The 12,097-nt window shown below is 34.6% G+C and overlaps 1 protein-coding gene across 6 annotated transcripts in view; it reads right to left on the minus strand.

Moving 5' to 3' along the window:
- LOC132560801 (nuclear factor 1 X-type-like) overlaps positions 1-12,097 on the minus strand; it is a 122,352-nt gene that overhangs the window by 6,726 nt on the left and 103,529 nt on the right. For 3 of the 6 annotated variants that reach the window (XM_060225516.1, XM_060225484.1, XM_060225493.1), the window contains exons 7-11: positions 6,757-6,893; positions 3,765-3,782; positions 2,441-2,621; positions 682-827; positions 220-448 (exon numbers count right to left, since the gene is read on the minus strand). In XM_060225516.1, the coding sequence (XP_060081499.1) occupies positions 220-448; positions 682-827; positions 2,441-2,621; positions 3,765-3,782; positions 6,757-6,893 (711 nt within the window). The remainder of the gene's footprint in view (positions 1-219; positions 449-681; positions 828-2,440; positions 2,622-3,764; positions 3,783-6,756; positions 6,894-12,097) is intronic. The other 3 variants (XM_060225502.1, XM_060225523.1, XM_060225509.1) reach the window with 2 other exon arrangements.

Raw genomic sequence — 12,097 nt, forward strand, 5'->3', positions numbered from 1 at the left:
CTTAAACTCAAACTCCTACATAAACTCTTTATAATAAGGGATTGTTTTTCTTACTTCATTTATTGTAATCAAATATCACATTACTGTACTAACAGTTCTGATTTTCTATTACTTCATTCTTAACCTGACATTTGAAAACATTTAAGCTGTCAAAACTGATCCCCAAATAAGGCCTAATCCCTGTTCAATTGGGTTACTATAGATATTGTTTAAGTGTACCTTCGCTCAGTAGAGGTTCGTCGTTGTTGACGCCGTGCATGATGTTAGCCAGCATGTTATAGTCCATGCCCTCATCCAAAGGGATGAACGGTGTGGTCCACCGAGGTATGGGTGTTGACCGTGGAGTGGTACGGGGTGTGGCCACAGGTGATGCAATCAGACTGAGAGTTGTAGGGCTGATCACACCACTGAGAGCGTTTACTGGGCTAAGACTTGGGTAGGAAAACACCTGGAAAAAAGACCGATAAATCAACACAAGTACAAATACAGGGCTTCGACTAGGATGGAAAATACCTGGAAAAAAGACCGATACATCAACACAAATACAAAACTGGATCTCAAACTTGGTAACTTTATATTTCTTTCATCCTATTCATGTCCCTATGTTAATTATCCAGTTGTTCAGGAAGATGTTGCGAACAAAATGTAAGAGATGAAATGGTCAGTTTCCTTTTCCTTTACCTGGTGTCCTTGTGGATGTATATGGGCAAACGCATGCTCTGGCCGAGTCAATACTGAAAACGGGCTGGACATGATGGTCCGGTTGAACGGAGGCGTTCCTGGTGAGGAGCTGATACCCTGACTCGAATTGCTATTGTTAGATGTACCTGTAAAACACAAAGAGAGTGAAGTTTAGCAACAATCACATCCCCTTTCCTTTTCCAGTGTCTTATACAAGAGTACCGTAAAAATAGGAACACATATCAACAGAAATTGTATAACTAATGTAAAAACAGTTTTAAGATAAACTATGGTATGCTTCTGACAGGTTTTTAAATGATTATTGAAAGACAGCAATCAAAATCACATCTCAATTATACAATGTAATGGAAACTTAAGTAGGCACCCCATCCCATTTGAACTAAAAGAAGGCACACAACACACCCCATCCCATTTGACCTAAAAGAAGGCACACAAAACACCCCATCCCATCTGACCTATGAAGTAGGTACACAACACACCCCATTCTATTTGACCTATGAAGTAGGTACACAACACACCCCATCCCATCTGACCTATGAAGAAGGTACACAACACACCCCATCCAATTTGACCTATGAAGTAGGTACACAACACACCCCATTCTATTTGACCTATGAAGAGGTACACAACACACCCCATTCTATTTGACCTATGAAGTAGGTACACAACACACCCCATTCTATTTGACCTATGAAGTAGGTACACAACACACCCCATCCCATCTGACCTATGAAGTAGGTACACAACACACCCCATCCCATCTGACCTATGAAGTAGGTACACAACACACCCCATTCTATTTGACCTATGAAGAGGTACACAACACACCCCATTCTATTTGACCTATGAAGTAGGTACACAACACACCCCATTCTATTTGACCTATGAAGTAGGTACACAACACACCCCATTCTATTTGACCTATGAAGTAGGTACACAACACACACCATTCTATTTGACCTATGAAGAGGTACACAACACACCCCATCCAATTTGACCTATGAAGTAGGTACACAACACACCCCATTCTATTTGACCTATGAAGTAGGTACACAACACACCCCATTCTATTTGACCTATGAAGTAGGTACACAACACACCCCATTCTATTTGACCTATGAAGTAGGTACACAACACACCCCATTCTATTTGACCTATGAAGTAGGTACACAACACACCCCATTCTAGTTGACCTATGAAGTAGGTACACAACACATCCCATTCTATTTGACCTATGAAGAAGGTACACAACATCCCCCATTCTATTTGACCTATGAAGAAGGTACACAACACACCCCATTCTATTTGACCTATGAACTAGGTACACAACACACAAGTTGTTACATTAAACACTAGTCATGTCCCAAACAAGCTATTCCATTAAAAACTAGACATGTCCCAAATAAGCTATTCCATTAAAAACTAGACATGTCCCAAATAAGTTATTCCATTAAACACTAGTCATGTCCCAAACAAGCTATTCCATTAAACACTAGACATGTCCCAAACAAGTTATTCCATTAAACACTAGGCATGTCCCAAACAAGTTATTCCATTAAACACTAGGCATGTCCCACACAAGTTATTTCATTTGATACAAGACATGTCCCAAACAAGTTATTCTATTAAACACTAGACATATCCCACACAAGTTGTTACATTAAACACTAGAAATATCCCAAACAAGTTAATCCATTATTCACTAAACTTGTCCCAATCAAACTATTCCAATACTCACTGGACACAGTTGAGGTCAAAGGCGTTGGAGCACTGCTAACAACTTGGCCATCTGATGTACGAAGAATGGCGACTGGGCGTGCCAAATTTGGTGGAGGTGGTGGAGGAGGGGGAAGCATCCCAGGCGAAAAGAAGTGTGGGAGTTTTGTAGGGCTCTTCATCGGGGGTGTCGATGAATTTGACTGGAAACAAACAAAAGAATATGTAAGCTATCCAAAGGGATAAAAAAGAAACCACACATAATAACAAAAATCATACTTATTTTAAGTATTTTAACTCTTTGTTCTTTTAAAATCCTCCAGAATAGTTTTAAGACCTTGCACTAGATTCTGGTGTTATTATCATTATTCAGTTTAATCTATCAACAAGAAGAAGCACTGTATCTCTGTTTAAACATTCGTTTTTATTTCTATATCACATAAAACATTCTTCTGGTCTTTTTCTGATGTATCATCAATTTCTTCACCTATAAATAGCCATTCTACATTTCAGATAAGAAAGTCCTCTAACCATTACTACATGTATAGCATCAATGAGACTTTCCCATTAGTGTTAGGGGTACAGAACTGAAAATGTTACAACCTCAACTAGCATATATAAACAGGCTATAATGGATATGCTGTACAGGATTTATTATGGATTAAACATTCTTACAAAAACAAAAATATCAACAACTTATCCCTCAAAAGACATGAAGCAAACAAATCTATCATAAACATGACAGGGTTTACTTTTCTGAAAAAATACTTATCACTGACTATAATACATATATTTCAAGATTTTTTCCCCCATTTTTTCTTCTTAAAATAACATGGAATGTTAAATTGCAAATCAGTATTACATTCAGATTATTTAATTTCTTCCCAGTTATAATAATGTGACTCCTTTACAACGATATATTTCATAGCCATTTTCTTTCTTAGATATAGAGATCAGCAGAAGGAATGTAAATGTTAAGGACTCCATCAGCAGTGAAATCTACCACAGGAATAAAGTCTATTTTAAAAGCATACTATAAATAAATGAAGCATTTTCAAACTCTTCTGTTCTTTCTTTTTCTTTTTTTTTCTCTCTCTCGCGCTCTCTCTCTCTTAAATGCAGTCTCTAAACATTGAAAGAAACATACTAAAAAAGACATTCTAAAAGCAAGTGAAGAAATAAATGATTTCAAAGACACATAATGTTTTCATTTACACAGAATTTGTTTTTTCAAAGTAAACAACTATGAACGAAAGTATTACATTCTCAAGCATTATGGAAACATTGAAACTAGGAAACCACACAACTAAAGTACAAAGAGTTATTTCCCTTAGACTGTAACTTACATGGATGTGCTCATCTCCCTGCAATGAACGAGATGGAAAGTGTGAAAAAAACCAGATCTAGTACTGACTTGGAAACAAACTAAGAGACATAGGACAAGGAGAGTAGGAAATTACAGCACTTTGAGTAAACACATTGGTAAAAACACATGTCCCATAAAATACAGACAGAAATTTCAGCATTTCCCCAGGACTTTGACAAAGTTCCAACATTTAGGGTTATTTTATAGGTTCAGAAAGTTTATTTCACAGCAGCTCAAACAAATGAAGTCAAATTAGACAAGGACAAAAAAAGTTTTTGTTAAGACAGTCTCATTTGGTAGTTAAAGAAACCAAATTATCTTGGTTCCTCTAAGTGTAACTGACACTCAATGTAGGTAAGTTGTAGCATGTAAAGGCACAAGTTAGGGGTTTCACAGCAAGAACATATATCAACACAAAAGACTGTGAAAGCCTGTCTACAATGACCAAGATTCAAGGAATTAGGACCTATGTACAACAAGTTGTAGAAGGGACATGTGTATCTTTTTGCCTAAGTTATACTTTTGTCAAAGATAGCTGGCTATCAAAGTCGTTTTATCATGCAGAAATTCACCAAAAAAAAAAAAAGATTATTCTTTAAAAAGTTGGATATTTGATACAAAAAAAAAAGCAATTTAACAATATATTTAAAAAAACAACAACATGATGTTTAGATCTGATTTCAATAATATGGTGGTCATTATAACGGAGGCTTGTTACCAAGTGTTGTGGTCACTATAAGGTTTGACCATTATAGCTACCATATTTCCGTGACTAGAAGCCTGGTCTCTTACGGCTGTTGAATTAAAAGCTGTCTCAAAAAATCGTAGTACCCCAGGCTTCTATTCAATGGAAAAAAATAAATAATGCAAGCAGTCTTCATTACAGACTTTGACAAGGCAAGTTAAAAAGGGATTAAATTCATTCCTACAAGCATGCATCCCACTTTTCATGGTAGCCAAAATGCTGGAACAAGTCTCTGACTTCTCACAATAAAATTCATGGAAAACATTTTTTTTATTAGATATTACCTGAATATTTTTGAACACATGAATTATCATGGCATTACATATCTGAATATTTTGTGCCATTTTGTGAATATTGTGTGTATCATAAATTAATATCACATAATAGTTTCTATATCTAAACATCGCATGGATCTGTATCTAAATACTGTGTGGTTCTGAAAATGTGTGTGCATTAAAGATAAATTTTGTATGTGATTTACATCATGAACAGTATTGCCAACCTCCTAGTCATGACCAGCTAAATCAAGGGTCATAAGAATAATAACATTTTTCGTGTCATATTTTTTTTTTTTTTTTTCGTCAAAAACTTATACATAACAAACCACTTTAGAATAGTAATTATATACCATACTTCATTCATTACATCTTCATTTACCTCTTCTTCATAATTCTTCAGGCTGCAACTGGCAGCTTTAGCTGCTAATATAACATCATCCCAGGATGTACAAACAGACATATGTAATTGTCTAGTTGCAATCTCTAAGCATTACTTCCTAAATTTCAATTACATGTATCATTATCTTATTGTAACAAACAGCAGTGTAGTGCATCGTTTTTGAAGAAGGGAAAGAAACATGAGCCAGCTGTAACATGTTAGAAACCTAATCATTCAAAATCTTCATTGAGATCGACTTTTGAGCATCGCCCTTCTTCTCATTGAGATCTACCTACCTGTAAAATTTCATGTTGATACCTCTTTTAATTTTAGTGTAATGCTCCGGACAAAATTTAAGTATGAAAAAAATAATTAATGAGCAATAATTGCTAGGTTATGTAAAAACAGAGTGATGGTTCTTGTGTACTGTACTTCCCTGTTGAGATCTATCTACCTATGAAGTTTTATGTGGTACCTCTTATCGTTTTTGTCTTATGCTCCAGACAATATTATGACAGACAAACAGACGGACAAACAGACAGACAAAGCAGTGACTATATGCTCTTCCCTCTGGGAACATAGCAAATGATCATAGACACTTTTTGTGGAAAACTTTTCAAATGTTTTCTGAATATTGTCATCTTAGTCTAGTGAAATCTGCCATAGACTAGATAAATTACAATTTCCAAAATATTTTAACATGAACTTAAACATATCTTACTTCCTTGTGGTTCTAACTTAAGGAGCCTTGGGCAGCAATCATTGATGATTGCAAATATCAACATCTTCAAAACAAATTGAACCAACCATTAAATGATAAGTAGAATATCTAAACTGAAAAAATATCTGTGCTTTATACAAGAAAAGTTTCTGTCACTTGTCATCATGCCATGTCTAATATAATTGTCTTGCTCAATTAGATGCTTGATAAGTGCATACAGACAACAAGGGTCTGGTTGAGAAAGACTACTGATATCTGAATGCCTTTCAAATAACATTTAATAGCGGTACATCTTGAAATGTTTCAAAACTAGACATCTTGAAGGAAAAACACAGGCTGTTTGATAACCTGATGGGTCAAATGGTTGAGTCTAAATGGTAGTCTAAAGTCGGGTGGACCTACGTAAATCTGGCAGGTTGGCAATAATCAATGAAAAAGTATTTGGGTAACTTAATATTGTGGTATTTCTCAATATATGAAATATTATTATAAGTCATCTAATCTGAAACTGTCCAGTGTTTTTTTCTTTTACTGTTATTTTTTCCTTTTTGTTTGTTTGTTTGTTTTTTTTGTTAATGAGAAGTTAGAACTTGATCCATTCTGGCCACCAATAATATATTTTTATATAATTTTCATGCAGCTTAGTGAAGCTGTTCTTTTGTCTTTTTGTTTTGTTTTTGTTTTGAAAAATAATCACTGGACAAGAAAGTCCAAACATCTGACCTGTCTTGTCACTGTGAAAATCCTACACAGTAATTTACTGTTTTAAATTAATTATACCATGACCTGAATTACTGATTTATGCCAATAAAAAAGTAGGTCACGGCTGCTTAGTTATGTTATACACACCTGTCCCTGTGAGTTTTGAGCCTCCTGACATACCAGCGAAACAAAGTCGGAGAAGGTGTCACCCCCGGGGTGTTCCTGGTACTTTATAGAGGGGTGTGTCCCGGGCCCAGGACCAGGCATTGCCATCTGCTGTAAACCTGTGGAAACAACAAACCAGTATAACAGCAGCACATGTAATAACACATAGAAGAGCTAACTATTACATCATCACAATACCCAACATTAGTACAAGTCACAACACCTTGTACAGTTAACTTAACAACACAATAACCAACATCAGTGCAAGTCACAACATCTAGTTCAGTTAACTTTACAACACAATAACCAACATCAGTACAAGTCACAACATCTTGTACAGTTAACTTTACAAAACAATAACCAACATCTGAACAAGTCACAACATCTAGTTCAGTTAACTTTACAACACAATAACCAACATATGTACAAATCACAACACCTTGTACAGTTAACTTAACAACACAATAACCAACATCAGTACAAGTCACCACAACTAGTACAGTTAACTTTACAACACAATAACCAACATCAGTACAAGTCACAACACCTTGTACAGTTAACAACAACACATAACCAACATCAGTACAAGTCACAACACCTTGTACAGTTAACTTTACAACACAATTACCAACATCAGCACAAGTCACAACACCTTGTACAGTTAACTTTACAACACAATAACCAACATCAGTACAAGTCACAACATCCAGTACAGTTAACTTTACAACACAATACCCAACATCAGTACAAGTCACTACACCTTGTACAGTTAACTTTACAACACAATAACCAACATCAGTACAAGTCACAACATCCAGTACAGTTAACTTTACAACAAACACAATAACCAACATCAGTACAAGTCACAACACCTTGTACAGTTAACTTTACAACACTAACCAACATTACAAGTCACAACACAAGTTAACTTAACAACACAATAACCAACATAGTACAAATCACAACACCTTGTACAGTTAACTTAACAACACAATAACCAACACACAATACACCACCTTGTACAGTTAACAACAACACATAACCAACATCAGTACAAGTCACAACACCTTGTACAGTTAACTTTACAACACAATTACCAACATCAGCACAAGTCACAACACCTTGTACAGTTAACTTTACAACACAATAACCAACATCAGTACAAGTCACAACATCCAGTACAGTTAACTTTACAACACAATACCCAACATCAGTACAAGTCACTACACCTTGTACAGTTAACTTTACAACACAATAACCAACATCAGTACAAGTCACAACATCCAGTACAGTTAACTTTACAACAAACACAATAACCAACATCAGTACAAGTCACAACACCTTGTACAGTTAACTTTACAACACAATAACCAACATCAGTACAAGTCACAACACCTTGTACAGTTAACTTAACAACACAATAACCAACATCAGTACAAGTCACAACACCTAGTACAGTTAATTTTAACGTCTACACATGTTAATTCATTATAGTCAACATATTGTCGCACCAATCAATTAATAATATCAGAGCATTTCAAATATTGAATTATGCTTCTTGCAGGTTTGAAAAGTCTCTTAGAGACGAATAATTAAAACAATGACCTAAGAGTAAAGGTGAAATGCTACATCCCCTTAAAATCTAACTTATTTGCATACCTAGTACATGTCTATAAAATTTCTTACCAAACATCAAATTAATCATATCAGTTTAAAGTCACAACTTTCATATGTGTGATCTTTTCTGGATTACTTCTCTACATGGAGCTGAAAATTTGTTCACAATTTCAATTTGAATTCACTAATAATTAATGATAAGTTGGTATCTTATCACTGATTGGTTGTAAGTGAAGCGGTAAGCGAATGAAATTAAGTGTAACAAATCACTAAGGACAAACAGGATAGATGTAGTAACAAATTGTGATGTGATATCTGGTTCTGTAGCATGTTCATCATCTTTATCTCACTACCTCATCTTTTTCCCTTCCATCTTACTCACTTGTGTCAGTTTTACCTAATTGTAAGTGTGTGGCCTTCATCATGTTACCAAAAACGCTATGGAATTGATGCAAACATTTTCATTTTAACTTTGATTGTGAAAATGAAAAATTCTAAAACATGGAATGAGCAAGTCTATCATCCTGTATTTATATTTAATTGAAGATCTATAATAAATATATATTTCGTAATATCGGAGTGTTAATATAAATCATGGTATTTTCCAAAACGAGTCCTTAAAACTGTTTAACAGTCGAAGTTTTCATAACCATTATTAATCATATTTAACTGTCAGGGTTTTTTCTCCTTTTTCTTCCTTCTTCATAAACACCTGATTCACTGAAACAATTCTATATACTGCACAAGTCTATAGGTAGTTTTAAGGTATACAATTACCAAACCTTAATACCCCTGTACACCACATGACCAATTCTACATCGACGCTGTCATTGTAAAGTTGGTCATTTACTTTGATCTATGACGGTATTAAAACAGTATCATAATCGTTTTATTCTCCAGACTTTGTCTCATTGTTTACACTCACTCAGACAGAAGCAAAGAAGAAAAGATCTTCCGCAGTTTTACAAAATTTATGAAATATGAAAGAAAGACATGCCTTGGTTTATGACAAAAGACAATTGTTGGAGCGGAAATGGACATAAGGATAACACTAGCCTGTGTAGAAATAGGTATTATGGTTGCTTATGCAATGGACAATACCTGTCCAGATATTTGTAGTAACTACAATGGAGTAGACACCTGTAGTATTCTATAATACAAATCCTGAACCACCTACGGAACAAATGAACCTATCATTATAAAGTTCTTCCCTACCGTAACAGAACACACCATTCAGGGTTTAGTCAATGACCTGTATCATGTCCATTATGTATCATAGTATGTGTATCATAATTTTGTCTGGTATAGGTACTCTGTTCTATGTATTAGCTGAAATGGGCGGTTCTTTGACTGGTAATTATACTCCATCAAAATCTGTTAGGGTATTACTAACACTGTATTCTATAGGTGATAACTACAAGGGGGCCCTGTCCCCAGAAAGGGAGTAAAATCTGTTCTTTTTTCAGACCTTAATACTCTACTGGTCAGATTTATATCATTTACAGATGAAGAGATACAACATAACGTTATTGAATAGAAAAACTAATTCAACATGGGAGATAACCCTAATATGGTAACTTAATTTTTGTGTGAAAAGAATATCAAAGATGATTCATTTTTTTTCTTTTTTTTTTTTTTTTTAACATTTTCATCATTTTTAACATTATTCATATCATTTTCTGAAATCTAAATTTTGAATTTTAAATACGAATTTTATGCCAATGAAATACATCTACAAAATTTAAAACAAAAGATGTTACCTGAGATCCTGCCTCTATGAAAGTTTAATTCAAAGAGAATATTTGAAGTATAGTATGGTCTGATAAAATTTTACTTATCATTCCATTTTGATTTGTGTAATTTATGGATGTACACTCAATCAGCATGACAGAACATCTACCCATCAAGAGCCTCATGAGGAACGCCAGTGGGTGGTAATGTGGAGCTTTCTAATTAGTTCCTGTACAATCAGCAGTACATATTTCACACTAATTCAGTAGAGAGGTATGGGGATTGAAAAAAACAAAAATTTAAACACAGATATTAGTTTGCAGCACAATCATAATGGAATCAGCTTGTAATGAACTCTGGTTTAATTATATGAAATATGGTAACATTTCTTACTATAATAAACCAATTAGTTATGACAGAATTTTCAAATCTGAGATTTCACTTTTGATTCCCAGCTTGTCATTTGTTGTACAACTGATTAAAGTTTCATCTCCACCCTCCACCTGCTCCCCCCACCCCCCACCCCCCACCCCCCACCCCTACACTACTTAAATTCCACACCACTGCACTTTTCTGTTTCCTCTCAACACCTATTGTTATATCATTCCTTCCTCCATTTTCAACAAACAACTTTTATATCTTCTCCTGTCTCTCCCTTGTCTTGACTAAATTTCAATTTATTTTCTTCAATAAGCAATTCTTTCTTGTAAGCCTACTTTGACCTTTTTCCTTCCTTCTTTATCTATTCTACTTTGTCATGTTATGTGTTTACATTTTTTATTTTCACAATGTTCTAAATAAAACCCTTCCTAGTATGTATTCTAGTATATCTATAGTAACTCTATATATCTACAGCAACTTATGTATTTACGGTAACAGTGCACATCAACATTACTAGTATTTACGGTAACAGTGCACATCAACATAACTAGTATTTACGGTAACAGTGCACATCCACATAACTAGTATTTATGGTAACAGTGCACATCCACATTACTAGTATTTACGGTAACAGTGCACATCAACATAACTAGTATTTACGGTAACAGTGCACATCCACATAACTAGTATTCATGGTAACAGTGTACATCCACATATCTAGTATTTATGGTAACAGTGCACATCCACATTACTAATATTTATGGTAACAGTGCACATCCACATAACTGGTATTTACGGTAACAGTACACATCAACATAACTAGTATTTATTGTACCGGTGCACATCCATATTAATAGTATTTACCTTAACAGTGCACATCACTATTACTAGTATTTACGGCAACATTGCCATGAAAATTACAAATCCAAAATACTAGTATTTTACAGATAAAAGTACACATCCACTTTACTAGTAAATTTACAATAATAGTAAACAACCACCTTATTAATACATTTATGGTAACAGTTTGTCTACATTACTAGTGTGTTTACAGTAACAATGTAACTGTAACATTCTCAGCGTACTTAATACAGTATAAGTCATCCTCCGATTTACAGACCCAATCTATTTTTTCCTGTCTTTAAACAGACAGCATTCCTTAAACTATTGCTTGGTTTTAAACAAATCCATTCCTCTTCGTTTTTCCTCTGTAAGATATACTTCCTATCACCTACACTACAGAACTATTAATACAGGCGAAAACTTTCCAAAAATTTATCTCTCTCAGTTATTAAACAAGTTAACTTGCAGGGAACATCTGCTTGGAGAATCCATGATATATAGCCATTATTGCTTCGTGTATTATTCTATATTTATCACTTTTTATACCTAATGGTAATCGTACAAGCAACACGCACCAGACACACTAAGAACACGGAAAACCTTCACTCGCAATGTAAACCACATGCACCTGCAGTGGCGGTATTAAGAAAAATAATGCTATGTACCGATTGAACAATTAATGGTAAAACTAACAGGAAAGAAAACTCAACAAGATGGAGGAAAGTCTGAATACCTAACATTTCTACAATCC

The sequence above is a fragment of the Ylistrum balloti genome, unplaced genomic scaffold (genome assembly GCF_031769215.1).
Source record: "Ylistrum balloti isolate Yb309-2 unplaced genomic scaffold, AGI_CSIRO_Ybal_v1 Utg369668, whole genome shotgun sequence".
In the NCBI taxonomy this organism is placed as follows: Eukaryota; Metazoa; Mollusca; class Bivalvia; order Pectinida; family Pectinidae; genus Ylistrum; species Ylistrum balloti.